This window comes from Geotrypetes seraphini, chromosome 8 (genome assembly GCF_902459505.1).
Source record: "Geotrypetes seraphini chromosome 8, aGeoSer1.1, whole genome shotgun sequence".
NCBI lineage: Eukaryota > Metazoa > Chordata > Amphibia > Gymnophiona > Dermophiidae > Geotrypetes > Geotrypetes seraphini.
This window is the reverse complement of record NC_047091.1, coordinates 5179273-5194142: the sequence shown is the minus strand read 5'-3', so window position 1 is coordinate 5194142 and position 14870 is coordinate 5179273. Positions and strand designations below refer to the sequence as shown.

Here is a 14870-nt window from a genome sequence, read left to right as displayed (position 1 = left end):
ATTGTGTCAGCGTTTTGTATCCCTAAGATCTCCTTTAGGTACTTCTTAAGAAGAATCACAGAGGACAATAAATGAGAACACTTTTTCCTCCCGATTCACAGGTTTAGGACTAACGGCTTTGGTTATTCGTGATCTTCTAAACCCGGAAACACTCCTGCCTCCCCAGAACTCTTCACACCTTACCTGGTGGTCTAGCGGTGAAGCGGGGCAGAAGCGATTGGCCCCCGTTCCCGCTCCGTGCAGAGCTGTCCACAAAAATGGCTGCTGTGAGTTCCTGTGGTGTCATGAGACTCCAGCGGGAAGTCACGGCAGCCATTTTTGCGGGACAGAAACACAGGCCAATCGCTCCTGCCCCGCTTCACCGCTAGACCACCAGGTAAGGTGTGGAAAGGTCCGGGAGGCGGGGATGGGTCAGATTCGGTCCTAAAAGTTATTTGCATTTTTTTCAATATTCGTGGGCCGGTTCTGCCCCCAACCCCCGCGAATATTGAGGGGGAAGTGTAATAGGAAAACTAACCAAACGAAAATTTCTAGATCTTGTTGTATTCTCCATCATTTCAACCTTTAAATGCAAATTATGAGAATCTTTAAATAGCAGAAGTAGACAGCGCTCGTTTCAACTCCTAACAAATGTTTTATCAAGTATCTGTAAATCTGAGTCCACATTTTCCAAACATTTGATTTTGATTAATTACCCATTTTAACAAAACCTCCGTTCTGTAATTAATCTGCCAAACATCTTTTAAGGAAATTTGTAAAGTGTGGAGAGGTCCAGAAGGGAGGTAGAGGTGGGTCAGAATCTGCTCTAAAGTTAATGGCAAATTTTCGTATTCATGGGCCGGCTTTGCACCTAACCGCCATGAATATGGAGGGAGGCGAGTACTTTCTAACACGCCATAGGCTCCCTCTGAAACCTGTGTATGCTGCTGGCCCAGTCTAGGACACCTCCTTCATGGGGGGAGCTGGAGATGGGATTTAGCTTCAGTAAGCTTCAAATGTTCAGCTGGGGGTGAAACAAGCATCCAATTGGTCTCCCTTTCTTTGGTTCCTACTTGCATCCTCTATCCTTTCCTTCACGTTGCTGTTCAAGGAACATGTCATCTCCATCCCATCCCTGATCACCTTCAAATTTTTATTTTGTTAAGAAGTCAATAAACAGAGCAGTTCCGAAACCTCTTGGTCAAGTCCAAGGCAGGAAATTGCAGTGGAGGATAAGTCCCAGCAGCCAGTAAGACAGGAAGTATCCCAGAATGCATTTGGTGACAGGTGTGCACGTTCTCCAGCGCAGCAGCAAGTTTGGCAGTGGGTTTACAGAATTCCTTTTCCCAAATTGTGCAGGCTGACATGTGCCAAAGGATGCAACGGCTTTCCTGCTCCACAAGGCTGGCTCACTGTCCTGAAGCAGGTGGGCAGAGAACCAGTAGAGAACAGGAGAGGACGAACCCAGGAACCTCGTGAGAACCTAAAGATTTCAGAATAGGTCAAAGTAATAATAATAATAATTTATAAAATGTCAGTTTCAGGGCAAATAAGCTTTATGGATGCATGCTTTGGCTTTGGCGGTTTGCTCCTGAACTAAAAAAATAGTCCCGATGTGTCAGTTGTTTATATCTGGACTCACATACAGAAAAAGAGTGGGATTGTCCCAGTCAGAATGATGGGCACAAATAAAGTGTCCTTCAACTCGTCTGATGGTTCAAATGGCTTTATTCATCCAAAAGCTCATTAATTCATCCAATGACTCGACATGTACATGTTTCGGCCAAACTGGCCTGCCTCAGGAGTCTTCAGAGTATTCAGCGGCTGTGTCCAATAACGTGATACGCAAGCATGCAGACACCCTAATGGCGGCTACTAAATCGGAACTTGTAGAATAGAGTTTGAAACTGGAAACCATACCAAACGTTCATTTGAACCATCAGATGAGTTGAAGAATACTTTGTGTGCATCATTCTGATTGGGACAATCCCACTCTTTTTCTGTGTAGTCAAAATTGTAGTTTTGTTTCCCCTGTTCTATTCTGTACATCTGGACTCGTACATATAAAAACATAGGATACAAGACCTCACATGTCTGTGAGACAAAGCTTCTAGGCCGCTCAGCCTATTGCAGGCAGCAATTTTAACAAAATAATGAAACGTGAGAAAATCTAGAACAGGAAAAGTCATTCTACTTCAATTCAATTAAAAAAAAATAAATAAATAAAATTTTTCCAATGTTCCCACATACAGACATCCCCCTCTTCCTTTCCAACCTCAAACCCAGAACATCTATAGTGACCTTAAAATTCCTATCCTAGAACACAGCTTATGAACCCCTAAAAACCAAAACTGCCTGCTGGTGTTCAGGGAGCCTCTCAGCACAGGGGGGGCTGGTTTAATGCACCCTGAAGATCATTTTACTTTGAAATAACCCCTTACCTGCACATGCATGCAGAGGAGGCCAAACGCCAGGAGCGCTGAAGCATGGATCACGTACACAAATACTCTGGCGTTGTGGAATCCCGTCACGGTCTTGACCGACGTCTTGTCGAATAGTTTCTGCCTCTGTAGCCCAAGCTTCAGACAGAACCAGGGGTCTGCGGCCACGTACGTCCAGGTAGCCCAAGAGATCAGCGTGACAACCGGCAATGCCAGCAGGAAGTTGGGGATTTGCAGGAGACTAAAGTACCTCAGGAACCCCACGTTCCAGTAAACATCCTGGACATAAGTATAAGCTATGGGATACTTTTGGGAACACCAGCTGGGCAGCTCTCCCCCTGCTACTCGATACCCTTTATCTAGGGCCAGATCCAGGAAGGGCGCTGGAATGTCTCGTTTCAAGCTAGTATCAGCTCCGCAGAAAGTCAGATATGCATAGTACTGGAAAAGAGCAAAAGGCAGACTAAGTGCAAGTGTCCCTAAGATCACTGAGGCTGTGGAGCTGATGAAGAGTCCTACTAGTTGAGGCAGCCTGGCTGAAGAGGTCAGGTAGGACTGGAGGCCACAGAGGAGGCGTCTACATTGGGAGTGAAGGAGAAACCCAATATTGATAAGTCCATTGGCGCGCACTCCTGTGGCCAGCGACAACAAGCAGTAACTAGTCACATGCCACCTTTTCTCTAGCTGCCACAGTCCACTAAAGGCGAAGAAGGCAAATAAACTCTCAGAGTAGCCGGCGGCCATGAAGACGTTGGCCGGAGTAAGGCAATAGAGCAGCGAAGCAATGAACGCTGTCCTGCGGCACTGCAGCACCACGCAGCCTAGGTGATAGAGGGCTGCGGCCGCCAGAGTAGAGAAGGCGGCATTAAGCAGCACTGCCGAAAACATCAGGCAGCTGCGGAGGCACAAGAGCCCTTGCAGGGGCCAAAGTACAAGGTCAGCAGCCACCCGCACACACAGTGGGTATACAGGGAAAAAGGCCAAATTGTGCTCGTACAAGTAACCGTGTTCGGCAATGAACAGGAAGTGTTCCGCGTCCCAGCGAGCCAGGCCCCCCAGCAGCAGCTCCAGCAACTGATCGCCGGGCTTGGACGCGGACAAGCGGGGAGGGCGGAAGGCATCTGCAGCGTGATCCGGAACCAGCAGATTAAACAGCGCCTGCAAGAAATCCACTCGCCGTTAAAAAAGGGAGTCCAAACAAGTTCATTAAAGCATGGAACAGTGGCTAGCTGTAGACCAGAAAAAAGCAGAGACACACCTCTACGAAATATCATATTCAATCAACAAAAGTAGATGAGAGAGATGCTTCAACTGGGACTTGATTGCACAAAAAAAAAAAAAACCCATCAGATTTAACACGGCCTGTGTTTCGGCACCTTAGTGCCTTCCTCAGGAGTCATAGAAATGGCACACAAAAAAAGCCCAGACACCGCAATATCAATCTACAGTCGCTTAAATACTGAAATGAATCTTATGTCCAAATTGTTTACCCTCCAGAAGAGAAGGCTGCGAGGGGATATGAGAGAGACTTTTAAAATACTAAAAGGTTTCGACAAAATGGAGCAAGAATCTTCGTTATTCACATTGTCAACAGTGACTCGAACAAGAGGTCATGGACTGAAACTTAGGGGAGGCAGACTTGGGACTAATATCCGGAAGTTCTGCTTCACACAGCGAGTGGTAGACGCCTGGAATGCTCTCCCGGAGGAGGTTGTGACAGAGACCACCATTCTGGGATTCAAGGGCAAGTTGGATGCACATCTTCATGCAAATCACATTGAGGGATACGGGTGAACAAGGTGTCCATTAGAGAACACCTAGCTTGGCCTCCGCGTGTGCGGGTCGCTGGACTAGATGGACCTAGGGTCTGATCCGGTGAAGGCATTTCTTATGTTCTTATGTTATGAATCAAGCTGCCAGGAAGCACATTACCTCATGAGCAAAGGAGATTCATTCCACAGTTTCACAGACATCCACAGGTTAATGTGATTAGGCGCACTTTAATGATGTCACAACGAGTGGTATGCTTCCTGATAGCTTGATTCATTTGGACATAAGACTCTCTTACTTTATTTCAGTATTTAAGCGAATGTGGATTGATATTGCAATGTTTGGGCTATTTCTGTGTACCATTATATGACGTTGTCATTCTCCAAACAACAGAATATAGCAACAGTTTGACTCCTGAGGAAGGCACTAAGGTGCCAATACACAGGCCGTGTTGAATCTGATGTTTTTGGTTTTTTTATGCAATAAAGTCCCAGTTAAAGCATCTCTTTCATCATCCTTAGGAGGTGTGTAAATTTTGTGTACTTAGCTACAATAGTAAACCTAATACAGTATTAGATGTGAAGATTTGGTATGAGCATATAAGTAGGACGATCAACGTGCCAGTAACATAAGTAGGATGATTGATTATTCTATAATTATGCTGGTATTAATAACTCTGTATTGTAACACCGCTACGGAAGCCCCTGTAACTCTGTATAGCAGGGGTCCCCAAAAGGTCGATTGCGATCGACCAGTAGATCACAAAGGCAATATGAGTCGATCGCAGAGCCCCTTTGCATTCTCCTTTTCCCCGATGCCACAACATGCCAGCAGAGACTACAGAAGCGCAGGGCACGCCAGCCTTCCCCCCACCTCTCCCCGACGTCAATACTGACATTGGAGAGGAAGTTCCGGGCCAGCCAATTGCTGTCTGGCTGGCCCGGAACTTCTTCTCCAACGTCAGAATTGATGTCAGGGAGTAAGGCTGCTGGCCTGTTGCAGCGTCGGGAAACAGGAAGAACTCAGCGGCAACAGTGGCGTCGGCTTGGGGGCCTGTTCCGAGATGTTGGTGGTGGCTTGGGGGCCTGTTTCCAGAGACAGCCCCAGTGGTGGCTTGGGGAGACAGGGAAGCAGAAAGACAGGGAGGCAGAACAGGGAGAGAGAAAGAGAGAAAGAAAGAAAGTAAGAAAAGGGGCAGGGAGACAGAAAGGGGAGAGAAAAAGAAAGAAAGGGGAGGGGCAGGGAGAGAGGAAGAAAAAGTTGGGGGAGGGAATGGAGTGTGTCGGGTGGCAGGGAAGAAGAAAAAGTTGGACTCATGGCAGGACAGAGATGTTGGTTGGGGAATGAAATGAGGTCTGGAGGAGATGAAGCATGCAGGAGGCAGAAAGAAGGGAAGAAATATTGGATGCACAGTCAGAAGAAAGTGCAACCAGAGACTCATGAAATCACCAGACAACAAAGGTAGGAAAAATGATTTTATTATCAATTTAGTGATCAAAATGTGTCCGTTCTGAGACTTTATATCTGCTGTCTATATTTTGCACTATGGCCCCCTTTTACTAAATCACAGTAGCGGATTTTAGCGCAGGGAGCCTACGAACTTTTGAGAGCAGCGTGGGGCATTCAGCGCAGTTCCCTGTGCTAAAAACCGCTATCGCTGTTTAGTAAAAAGGGAGGGAGGTATATTCGTCTATTTTTGTATATTTGTTACTGAGGTGACATTGCATATTTTAAAGTCATCTGTGCAACTCTCTAATGCAAACTGCTCCAAATTGACATCCCAGCCATTAGTAGAGGTATAGAAGCTGTCAATAAACCATTTCTACTTTTGTTGATTGACAGTGGCTATCTATCTGCCTGGCTCTCACATCCCTCAGCTCCTCTGTAAGACCACACGGTCTTGAGCTACTTGGGATATGTAATTGCTTGATGATAGAGCTTGGGCAGTTAAGAGTGTGAAAACAGAATACGATTCCATTAGCATGAAGCAGAAAGACAGCTAAGACCCAGCTAATATGTTAAAGGACAAGGATGGAAATATAATGTAGAAAATTTAGGTATCAGGGCAAATCTGTCCTGAACTTTTTCTTGCTTTATTCACTGTTTCTATTTTGATTTTTTTTTTTTTTAAATTCTGAAACCATAAAAAAAATAAGCATAGGTCAAATGAACGGGTCTCAAGTGGTTTTAAATGCCAAGAAAAAAAAATCTGAGCTGAAGATTAATTTTATTTACTCATTTAGCTAGTACCTAAGTGATTTACTGAATCATTCATTTTCATAGTGTTTTAAGAGCCAATAAAAAGGAATCGCTATTGCTCTTTTCTGGTGTGAAAAGTACAGCAGAAACATGCCTCATTGCCCTCAGACAAGTTTTTTTCTGGAAAATGCACATGGCATGGCACAGTGGTGGTACGGAGAGCTGGTTATTCAGGCGGGCTTCACCATGTGCATAGGGTACTGTCTCACCTGAAGTAGCAGAGTCAGGCACCGAGTGCGCAGTGCAAACCTGAACACCTCCAGCAAGAATGGATCCTGCATCTCCAGCAACTTCATCCTGCTCTGGGAGAAGAGGCCCGAGGGCAAGATCCCCCAACATCTACAAGGAAGCTTCGCCAGTCTTGCACTCCTAAGAGAAACAAAACAGAAAGGGGGGGCAGTGGCTGCGACATCTTAAGGTGGGGCTTTATATGAGGGTCATTTCATAAATAATGCACACTATTTTTCTTAATTTACATGTTTTATTTTTTTTCCCAAGTATTTCTTTACAATCCTTCAATACAGACTTCCTGCTTTGCAATGACCGAGTCCCAACGTCCGTGAAGTTCAGTTGCCGAATGGCTCGGGTAACGGCGGAAGAAAGCTCTTCCAGAGATGCAAAACGATGTCCATGCATAGGTTGTTTCAACTTTGGAAAAAGGTCAAAGTCTGGTGGACTCATGTCTGGACTGTAGGGAGCAGGAGGTAACACCTCCCAGCCGTATTTGTGTAGTTTTTCAATGATGAGTGGAAAGTGCCATCTTCCCCACGACCAAAAAATTTTTCACAAGCTCAATCAAAAGAGAAACAAATGATGATTTTTGCTTATGATCATGATGAAGGCATCACCATCACAGACAAAGTTCCATGTGGAATAAGTGTCACAGCAGTGTATTATCATGATTTTGTTTTGCAAAAAATGCACAAAAACCCAACCTCAATTGCTCTTGGCTGGGCCACTCATTCTTCACAACCTACGCTCGCCTGCACATAGGGAATGTCGTCATTGAAAAACTACGCCAATACGGCTGGGAGTTGTTACCTCATGCTCCCTACAGTCCTGCATATGATATCTTTTCCATTGAAAATCCAACTAGTATTACACCAATCACCAGTCTAGAAAATTTTTTTGCCTGTGATACAGAATAAGAACGGCTAAAAAACTCATTGGGTTGTCGTCTGCATATCACTATTAGTTGAGGCTTTTTCTCCACTTTATTAAATGATTTTTCAGAGGGTACCCCCACCACTTGGTTAATAACATTTGTTTTTGAGTTTTGAATTTAAATGTCTCTATCATATCTCCCCTCTCCTGCTTTTCCTCCAAAATATACATATTGAGATCTTTACTCTGACTCTATACACCTTATGACGAAGACCATGCACCATTTTAGTAGCCTTCCTCTGGACCGACTCCATCCTTTTTATATCTTTTTGAAGGTGTGGTCTTCAGAATTATACACAATATTCTAAATGAGGTTTCACCAGTCTTATACAGGGGCATCAATATCTCCTTTTTCCTACTGGCCATACCTCTCCCTATGCACCCTAGCATCCTTCTAGCTTTCGACGTCACTTTTTCAATCTGTTGGCCACCTTAAGATCATCACATACCATCACACCCAAGTCCCGCTCTTCTGTGCATTATGCCTTTCGGCAAGTAGAGTCATGCAGTACCATACCGAGTTGGAACTGCAATCTGTGCAACATGCCACCTGGTGTCCCTACCTTGCCTACTATGTTAAGAGGAGGTGAAGATGGACAGAAAATTTTGGCACCCATGCCTTCTTTGCGCCACTCACAGAGCCCTTGCTACTAGTACTGCCCGATTTTCAATTCAAATCAATTCACCGATTCACTTCGGGTGAATTGATTTGAATTGATTCGTTTTAAAAAAAAAAAAATAAATCGGTATTGCCGATTCATTGACCTACTCTCCTCCCTTCCTTCAGGTCTCCTAAAGCAGGAGTAGCAGCGCTGCCTCTTACTGGCCGTCCGCTACCACTGCTTCTTTAGGGGGCAAGGGGGTAGGGTCAGTCAGGAAGTGCTGCATAGGCCTTTGTAGCGTCCTCCGGCTTCCCCCCTGGCCTCCCGGTCTTACCTTCAGCTAATTAGGGCAGTCTGAAGAGGATCGCCGATGCTGCAGCAATCCTAACAGGCTGCCATCATCCTCCGTAGCACGTTTCCTCTGCTCCAAACACGCCCCTGACGTCAGAAGGGCAGGACCGCAACAGAGGGAATGTTCTGCGGCGGACGGACGATGGCAACCTGTTAGGATCGCTACAGCACCGGCAATCCTTTTCAGGCTGCTCTAATTAGCTGAAGGTAAGATCGGGAGGCCAGGGGGGAAGCCGGAGGATGCTACAAAGAAAGGGTGGAACATGCAGGCCTTCTGGGGGGAGTCCAAAGAGATGTACTTATGCTGGACTGAGGGTGGGGGAAGAAAGAATGGATCTAAAAACAGAGGAGAGGGCGAGAGATGGTGGACAATGGGATTTAGGGAGGGAAGGAACAGAAAGGAAGAGAAGTTGGACTCAAGGGATGGTGTAGAGGGGGGAGGGTTGAGATTAGAGGTCTGCACAGGAATGGGGATCGCGGGAATCCCCTCTGGCCCACGGGATCCCATGGGAACCCCCCTCTGGCCCATGGGATCCCATGGGGACCCCCTCTAGCCAACAGGACTCCCACAGGGATGGAAGGCTTTGGAAGCAAGGTTCATCCATGTAATATAATGGACACGCCAGCCTTAGTAAAAGAGGGGGTTTATAAGTTAATTACCTGAACAGAAAACAAAATAAGGGTTCCACCAAAGAGATTCCACAAGGAATACAGCAGTGCAAACACAAAAGAAACTGTGGAATTAATGATCCTGTCAGAAGTAATTGCTGCTTTTTATGGGAACAGGCGGGGATGGAGGTAATTCCTTGCGGGGATGGGTGGGGACGGAGAGGATCCTGGTGGGGACGGGTGGGATTTCTGTCCCCACATAACTCTCTAGTAGAGATACTGGATAGGAGGGTAGTTGGGAAGAGAAAGGGAGAGATGGTGAACCCTGGGGTGGTGGGAAAGGAGGGAGAGATGCTGGATGAAAGGGTAGTTGAGAAAAGGAGAGATGGTGAACCCTGGGGTGGTGGGAAAGGAGGGAGAGATGCTGGATGAAAGGGTAGTTGAGAAAAGGAGAGATGGTGGATCTGGGGATGGTGGGGTTCATCGCTGCAGCGGCGGGATGGAGACTAAAAAAGGAATGATGTCAGACCTCCAGGGGAGGGAAGGGAAACGGAAGGAGAGGACAGAGATGGAAGATGGATGGTTAGCACAGAGAAAGAAGAAAACGGCAAATGGGCAGGGGACCCTGCCAAGCGAGTTAGCAGAAGACATTTCAACATGATTTGAATAATGATCAAACAACAAAAGGTAGAAAAAATAATTTTATTTTCTGTTTTGTGATTACAATATGTCAGATTTGAAATGTGTATCCTGCCAGAGCCAGCGTTAAACCGCAAACGTGAGCTAGGATTTAACAGAGAGAGGAAAAGTCTGTTTGTTTTGTTTACACCACAGCGCCAGTGTGGGTAGGAGAGGGCAAAGGGGGTGGGGTGGGTGAAGAGGCTATAAAATAAACCCACCACCATGATTGGAAAAAAAACCAAAAAAAAAAACCACACCCAGTTGGGCAGGAAAATCGATTCAATAGGCTGAATGAAATCAAAATTTTAAGTGTCCTGAATTTACTGTTTTCACATTCACAGAAAATGAATCTCGAGGACCAGCAGTGCAGAATGATATATCTCTGAGCGTGCTCATCATTACTTATTAGCAAATATTTTATTTTGTATATCTACACTGACTCCCCTTTGTAAAAATAAATGATTAATACCACGGAAATAAAACAAAATAGTTGCCATCATGCATTCTGTCTTTGACTTTGGGCAAAGGACGACTCTGCATGCAGTGCTCTTGTGACTTGCAAAACTGAAGCGCAGTACTCACGATTCGACCCCAGGGGGCGCTCCCTGCTCACACTCAAAAGAAGGCACGTGAGAGAGGGGCCAAGAGCTGCCCTTAGGCAGCCAGACAAGGACGACTAAACTTGGTTCAAGCCAATGTGCTGAAGCCCGAACTTTCTTCCTCGCTCCCCGTCCCCAATTCAGCTACAAATCCATCCCAGGCTTCATTTCTCTCTCCCTCTCCCTGCCTGGGAGTGATTGCACAATAGCTTTCTCAGAACCTCCCCCCCACCATGGCTTTGCTCCCCCTCGAACTTTTTTTTGCAAATATCTTTCCTTACCCCGGAGCCCGACCTGTTCACAGCAGAGAAGCGGGTGGCTCGCGCGTCAGGCTCCATCTTCCCGCGTCAGCACGCGGAAGCGGTTTTCACCCGGGGCTGGACGGTGTCCCGCACGGTTCAAAATGCTTCAGCTTGCCGGAGCCCGTCGTGCAGGCGCTTCCCTCCTCTGCGGTTAAGAGATGTGTCTCGATTGTACACAATAGCAAACATAACATCTTTCACTGTATTAAATATTATGATATAAGTGATCAAACATAAGAACTACCATCTCCATATCAGACCTTCAGTCCATCAAGTCCAGCGATCCGCACACGCGGAGGCCCAGCCAGGTGTGCGCCTGGCGTAATTTTAGTCACCCATATCCCTCTATGCCTCTCGTAAGGAGATGTGCGTCTAGTTTGCTTTTGAATCCTAGGACGGTAGATTCCGCAATAACCTCCTCTGGGAGAGCATTCCAGGTGTCTACCACTCGCTACATAAGAAGTTGCCTCCACTGAGGCAGACCAGAGGTCCATCCTGCCCAGCGGTCTGCTCCCGCGGCGGCCCATCAGGCCTAATTGCCTGAACAGTGTCCCTGACTAATTTTGTAACTGCCTCTAATCCTCTACTCCTATCTGTCCCCCTCAATCCCTTTGTCCTCCAGGTACCTGTCCAGACCCTCTTTGAAGCCCTGTAGCGTGCTCCTGCTTATCACATCCTCCGGTAGCGCGTTCCATGTGTCCACCACCCTCTGAGTGAAAAAGAACTTCCTGGCGTTTGTTCTAAACCTTTCCCCTTTCCTGAAGCAGAACTTCCTGGTATTTGTCCTGAACTTGTCCCTCCATGTCCTCTGTCCGTGTCACATTGGACATTGTAAATAACTTATTTTCCTGCTCTATTTTGTCGATTCCTTTCAGTATTTTGAAAGTCCCGATCATATCCCCTCGTAGTCTCCCCTTAGTACGGAATTTGCTATACTGCCTTTCTGTGGCTCCAATCAAAGCGGTTTACATATTATATACACATACTTTTGCACCTGGAGCACTAGTGTCTTGCCCAGACTATCCCAACCCCATAAAGCCAGCCTCAGCTCCAACAGTCCTGCCCTCCAGACAAACCGAGCTGGGGCATCGACTAGTCCAGGTTGACTTGCTGCCTTGGTCCTTGCTGGCATGTTTACCGAGGACAGAGACCTGGGGTTAGACCAGCCCTTCACACTATGGTTCAGCTTAAATACACAATAAGAACATAAGAATTGCCATGTCTATCAAGCCTAGTATCCTGTTTCCAACAGTGGCCAATCCAGGTCCCTGAAATTGCTATTAATCACCCTTCTGTGCAAGTTATGTCTACACTAAGGTGTTTTTTAAAGGGAAAACACACCAGTAAGCTTTTGGTTGAAAGGGGTAGACAGGTTAAAATTAATTCCTTTCTCAGTCTTTAACTTAAAGGCAGCAAGAGCGCTGTTACACATGGAAAAAGTTAAGAGACTAAAACAAGTTGATTTGTGCTGTAGCTTTGATAAGCTAATACCACGGGGGGAGAGTGTGGCACAGTGGTTAAAGCTACAGTCTCAGCACCGCTGTTCCTTGTGTCCCTGTGCAAGTCACTTAATCTCCCCACTGCCCCAGGTACATTAGATAAATTGTGAGCCCACCAGGACAGACAGAAAAAAATTGAGTACTGCTCTGAGCTCCCTTGGTAGAATGGTATAGAAAATTGAACGAATAAAAAAAACATATTGATCCCACCTTTTCTATGACCTATTCTTTGAATGATTGTCTTACAGAAGCCATTCAACAGAGAAGCAGCAAATTTTGCAGGCATAGGTTTAGCCACTGAGAAAATAATAGCTAAAGACAGACAAGAATATTTTAATAAAGGCCACACGCTAACCCGATTATTGTTAGGAGTAAGGTATTAGCAGTTTAAGCTACTTAAAAGCACTGAAATAAAAAAGTTAACATAAAATTAGATATTGCTACACCAATTAAAAAAAATAATTACATTTTTACACAAATAGAATTAATGGCATTCAGATTTAGGTAAAAACAAAAGACAAAGAACAAACCATATGAAAGCAATCAAAGGAGTATACAAAAATAATAGGGTTGGTGAAGTAACTACCAAGAGATCCATAAAATGGGTTAGAAGCAGTGGTGTAGCCAGCCAACCAGTTTTGGGCAGGCCTAAGCCCAAGTGGACATCTTTCTCTCTTGCCCTCCCTCCCCCAAACAAGAATGCCATCAAGCCCTGTCTGCATTGCACCTCTGAAGCTGGGACTGCAGTGGGCAGGAGTCACCCTTCCCTGGAGGCAGAGCACTGGCCTGGAGGTGCGTTACTGCCACTAAAGCCTGGCCCCCACAGAGTGCCTGAGCTATTGTGGCAAGCTTTCCCACAGCCTATACTGCACAGGTGAGGGCCATGCCACCATGGGAGACACTGAGTAGCTGAGATTGGGTGGGCTTGGCCTGCCTGTAGCTACACCCCGCATTAGAAGTCCAGATGTCATCTTAAAAAAAAAAAATAAAGTCTTTCAATAAGACTTTTGTGTGGATCCCTTGGCAGAGTCCACTCGACAACCCTATTTTTTTAATATCCAAATTTGGGCGCAAAAAAGCACTATGCACTATTCTCTAAACAGTGATCCAATTTGGGTGCCATTTACAGAATATTGGGCATGAGGATTTAAACACTGAAACCTGGTGTAAATCCTCATACCTAAATTAGGTATATCTCTACAGTATTCTGTTAACACTACATGTCAATTCTAGGAATGTCCATGGCCTCTTCAGATCCTCGTGGAAAGATTTACAAGCACATCTTTACAAAATCCTGACTAGGAAGATACACTCTTAAACTTATAACAGTTAGTGCCTGGATACAAACCCAAAATTGCACACTATATATAGAATTTGGGGTATGTGAACACACAAAACCAGTTTAGTCTTCTAAAGCATGGTAATTACAAAACATTAACATATTTATTTATAAAGGGTTTTCGTTTTAGGTTGTTGTAGGCATCATTAGTATACAAAACCTGAAAAAGAAAAAAGGCCTAAACAGCAAACATAGTAAGTTTACAATTAGCTTCTCTTAGTAAAAATACACTGATATTGAGTGCTTATGCATATAACATGTACAGTATTAATGCCCATGTTATGTGGGTAAAACTAAGGTCCTAGCTTTTAGGAGCTTTGCTGGCATATACCCTCTTTTACTTGTTCTGTAAGATCCAAGGAAGGCATTAGCTGCCAAGTTAATGAAATATGGGTTAGAGTACTGGGATAACCACCAGCAAAAGCCTAGTTCAAAATTCCACTGCTACTTCACTTAGCCTCCAGTGCCTCAGGTACAAACTATGTAACTCAAGCTTGAGCTATTGCAGGAAAAATGGTTGATAAATCCTACGTAATGTAAATGCGCACGAGTCGAGTCTCTTGCATTTGAAAGGAAACTCTGCAATGAGTAGACATAGGATGAAGTTAAGAGGTGATAGGCTAAGGAAATACTTTTTTACAGAAAGGGTGGGAGATGCACGGAACAGTCTCCCAGTAGAGGTAGTGGAGACAGAGGCTGTGTCTGAATTGAAGAGGGCCTGGGATAGGCACGTTGGATCTTTTAGAGAGAGGAAGAGATAATGGGCCATTTGGCCTTTATCTGCCATTATATTTCTAGGCCAATGTAGACCTTGATGCAGGAATCCTGGAAGGTTAAGCTAGCCCTGTTTTCTCTATTGCTCTTAGTTACTTCTAGACGGTTCATTTGTTTTTTCCTTCACTCCAAAAACATCCGAGGCTTTCTAAAATTTTCCCCATCCACGTTGCATAATGCCCCTGAATCTTAACTGTTATTTCTTTTAACCATGCATTCTACAGTATAAGTAGGATAACAGCACTAAAGTTTTCTGCTCCCTTCCAACAATCCAGCTGAGAACAGGATTGATAGACTGATATGTAACAGGATTAGTAATGATGAACTTAGTGGCATTGGGATTCTAGAAAATAGCCCTTTAATCTATCCATTTATACACTTGGAAGTAGTAAGTGAGCCATTTCTCACAATTAATATTTATCAATTTTGATCTTGAGGTGTAAAGTTCTCTTGTTCCTCATGAATTCTACGTATGGTTGGGGGTCAATCTCACTGTAACTA

The 14870-nt window shown here is 45.2% G+C and overlaps 1 protein-coding gene across 1 annotated transcript; it reads right to left on the bottom strand.

Moving 5' to 3' along the window:
* Window positions 1–393: 393 nt before the first annotated feature.
* On the bottom strand, window positions 394–11087 carry PIGV (phosphatidylinositol glycan anchor biosynthesis class V). Its single transcript, XM_033957424.1, has 4 exons — window positions 10737–11087; window positions 6659–6818; window positions 2421–3578; window positions 394–1462 (listed from the first exon to the last, which is right to left on the bottom strand). The coding sequence occupies exons 2-4, from the start codon at window positions 6743–6745 to the stop codon at window positions 1181–1183; spliced, it is 1527 nt and encodes a 508-aa protein (XP_033813315.1). The 5' UTR covers window positions 6746–6818; window positions 10737–11087; the 3' UTR covers window positions 394–1180.
* Between the last annotated feature and the right edge of the window lie 3783 nt (window positions 11088–14870).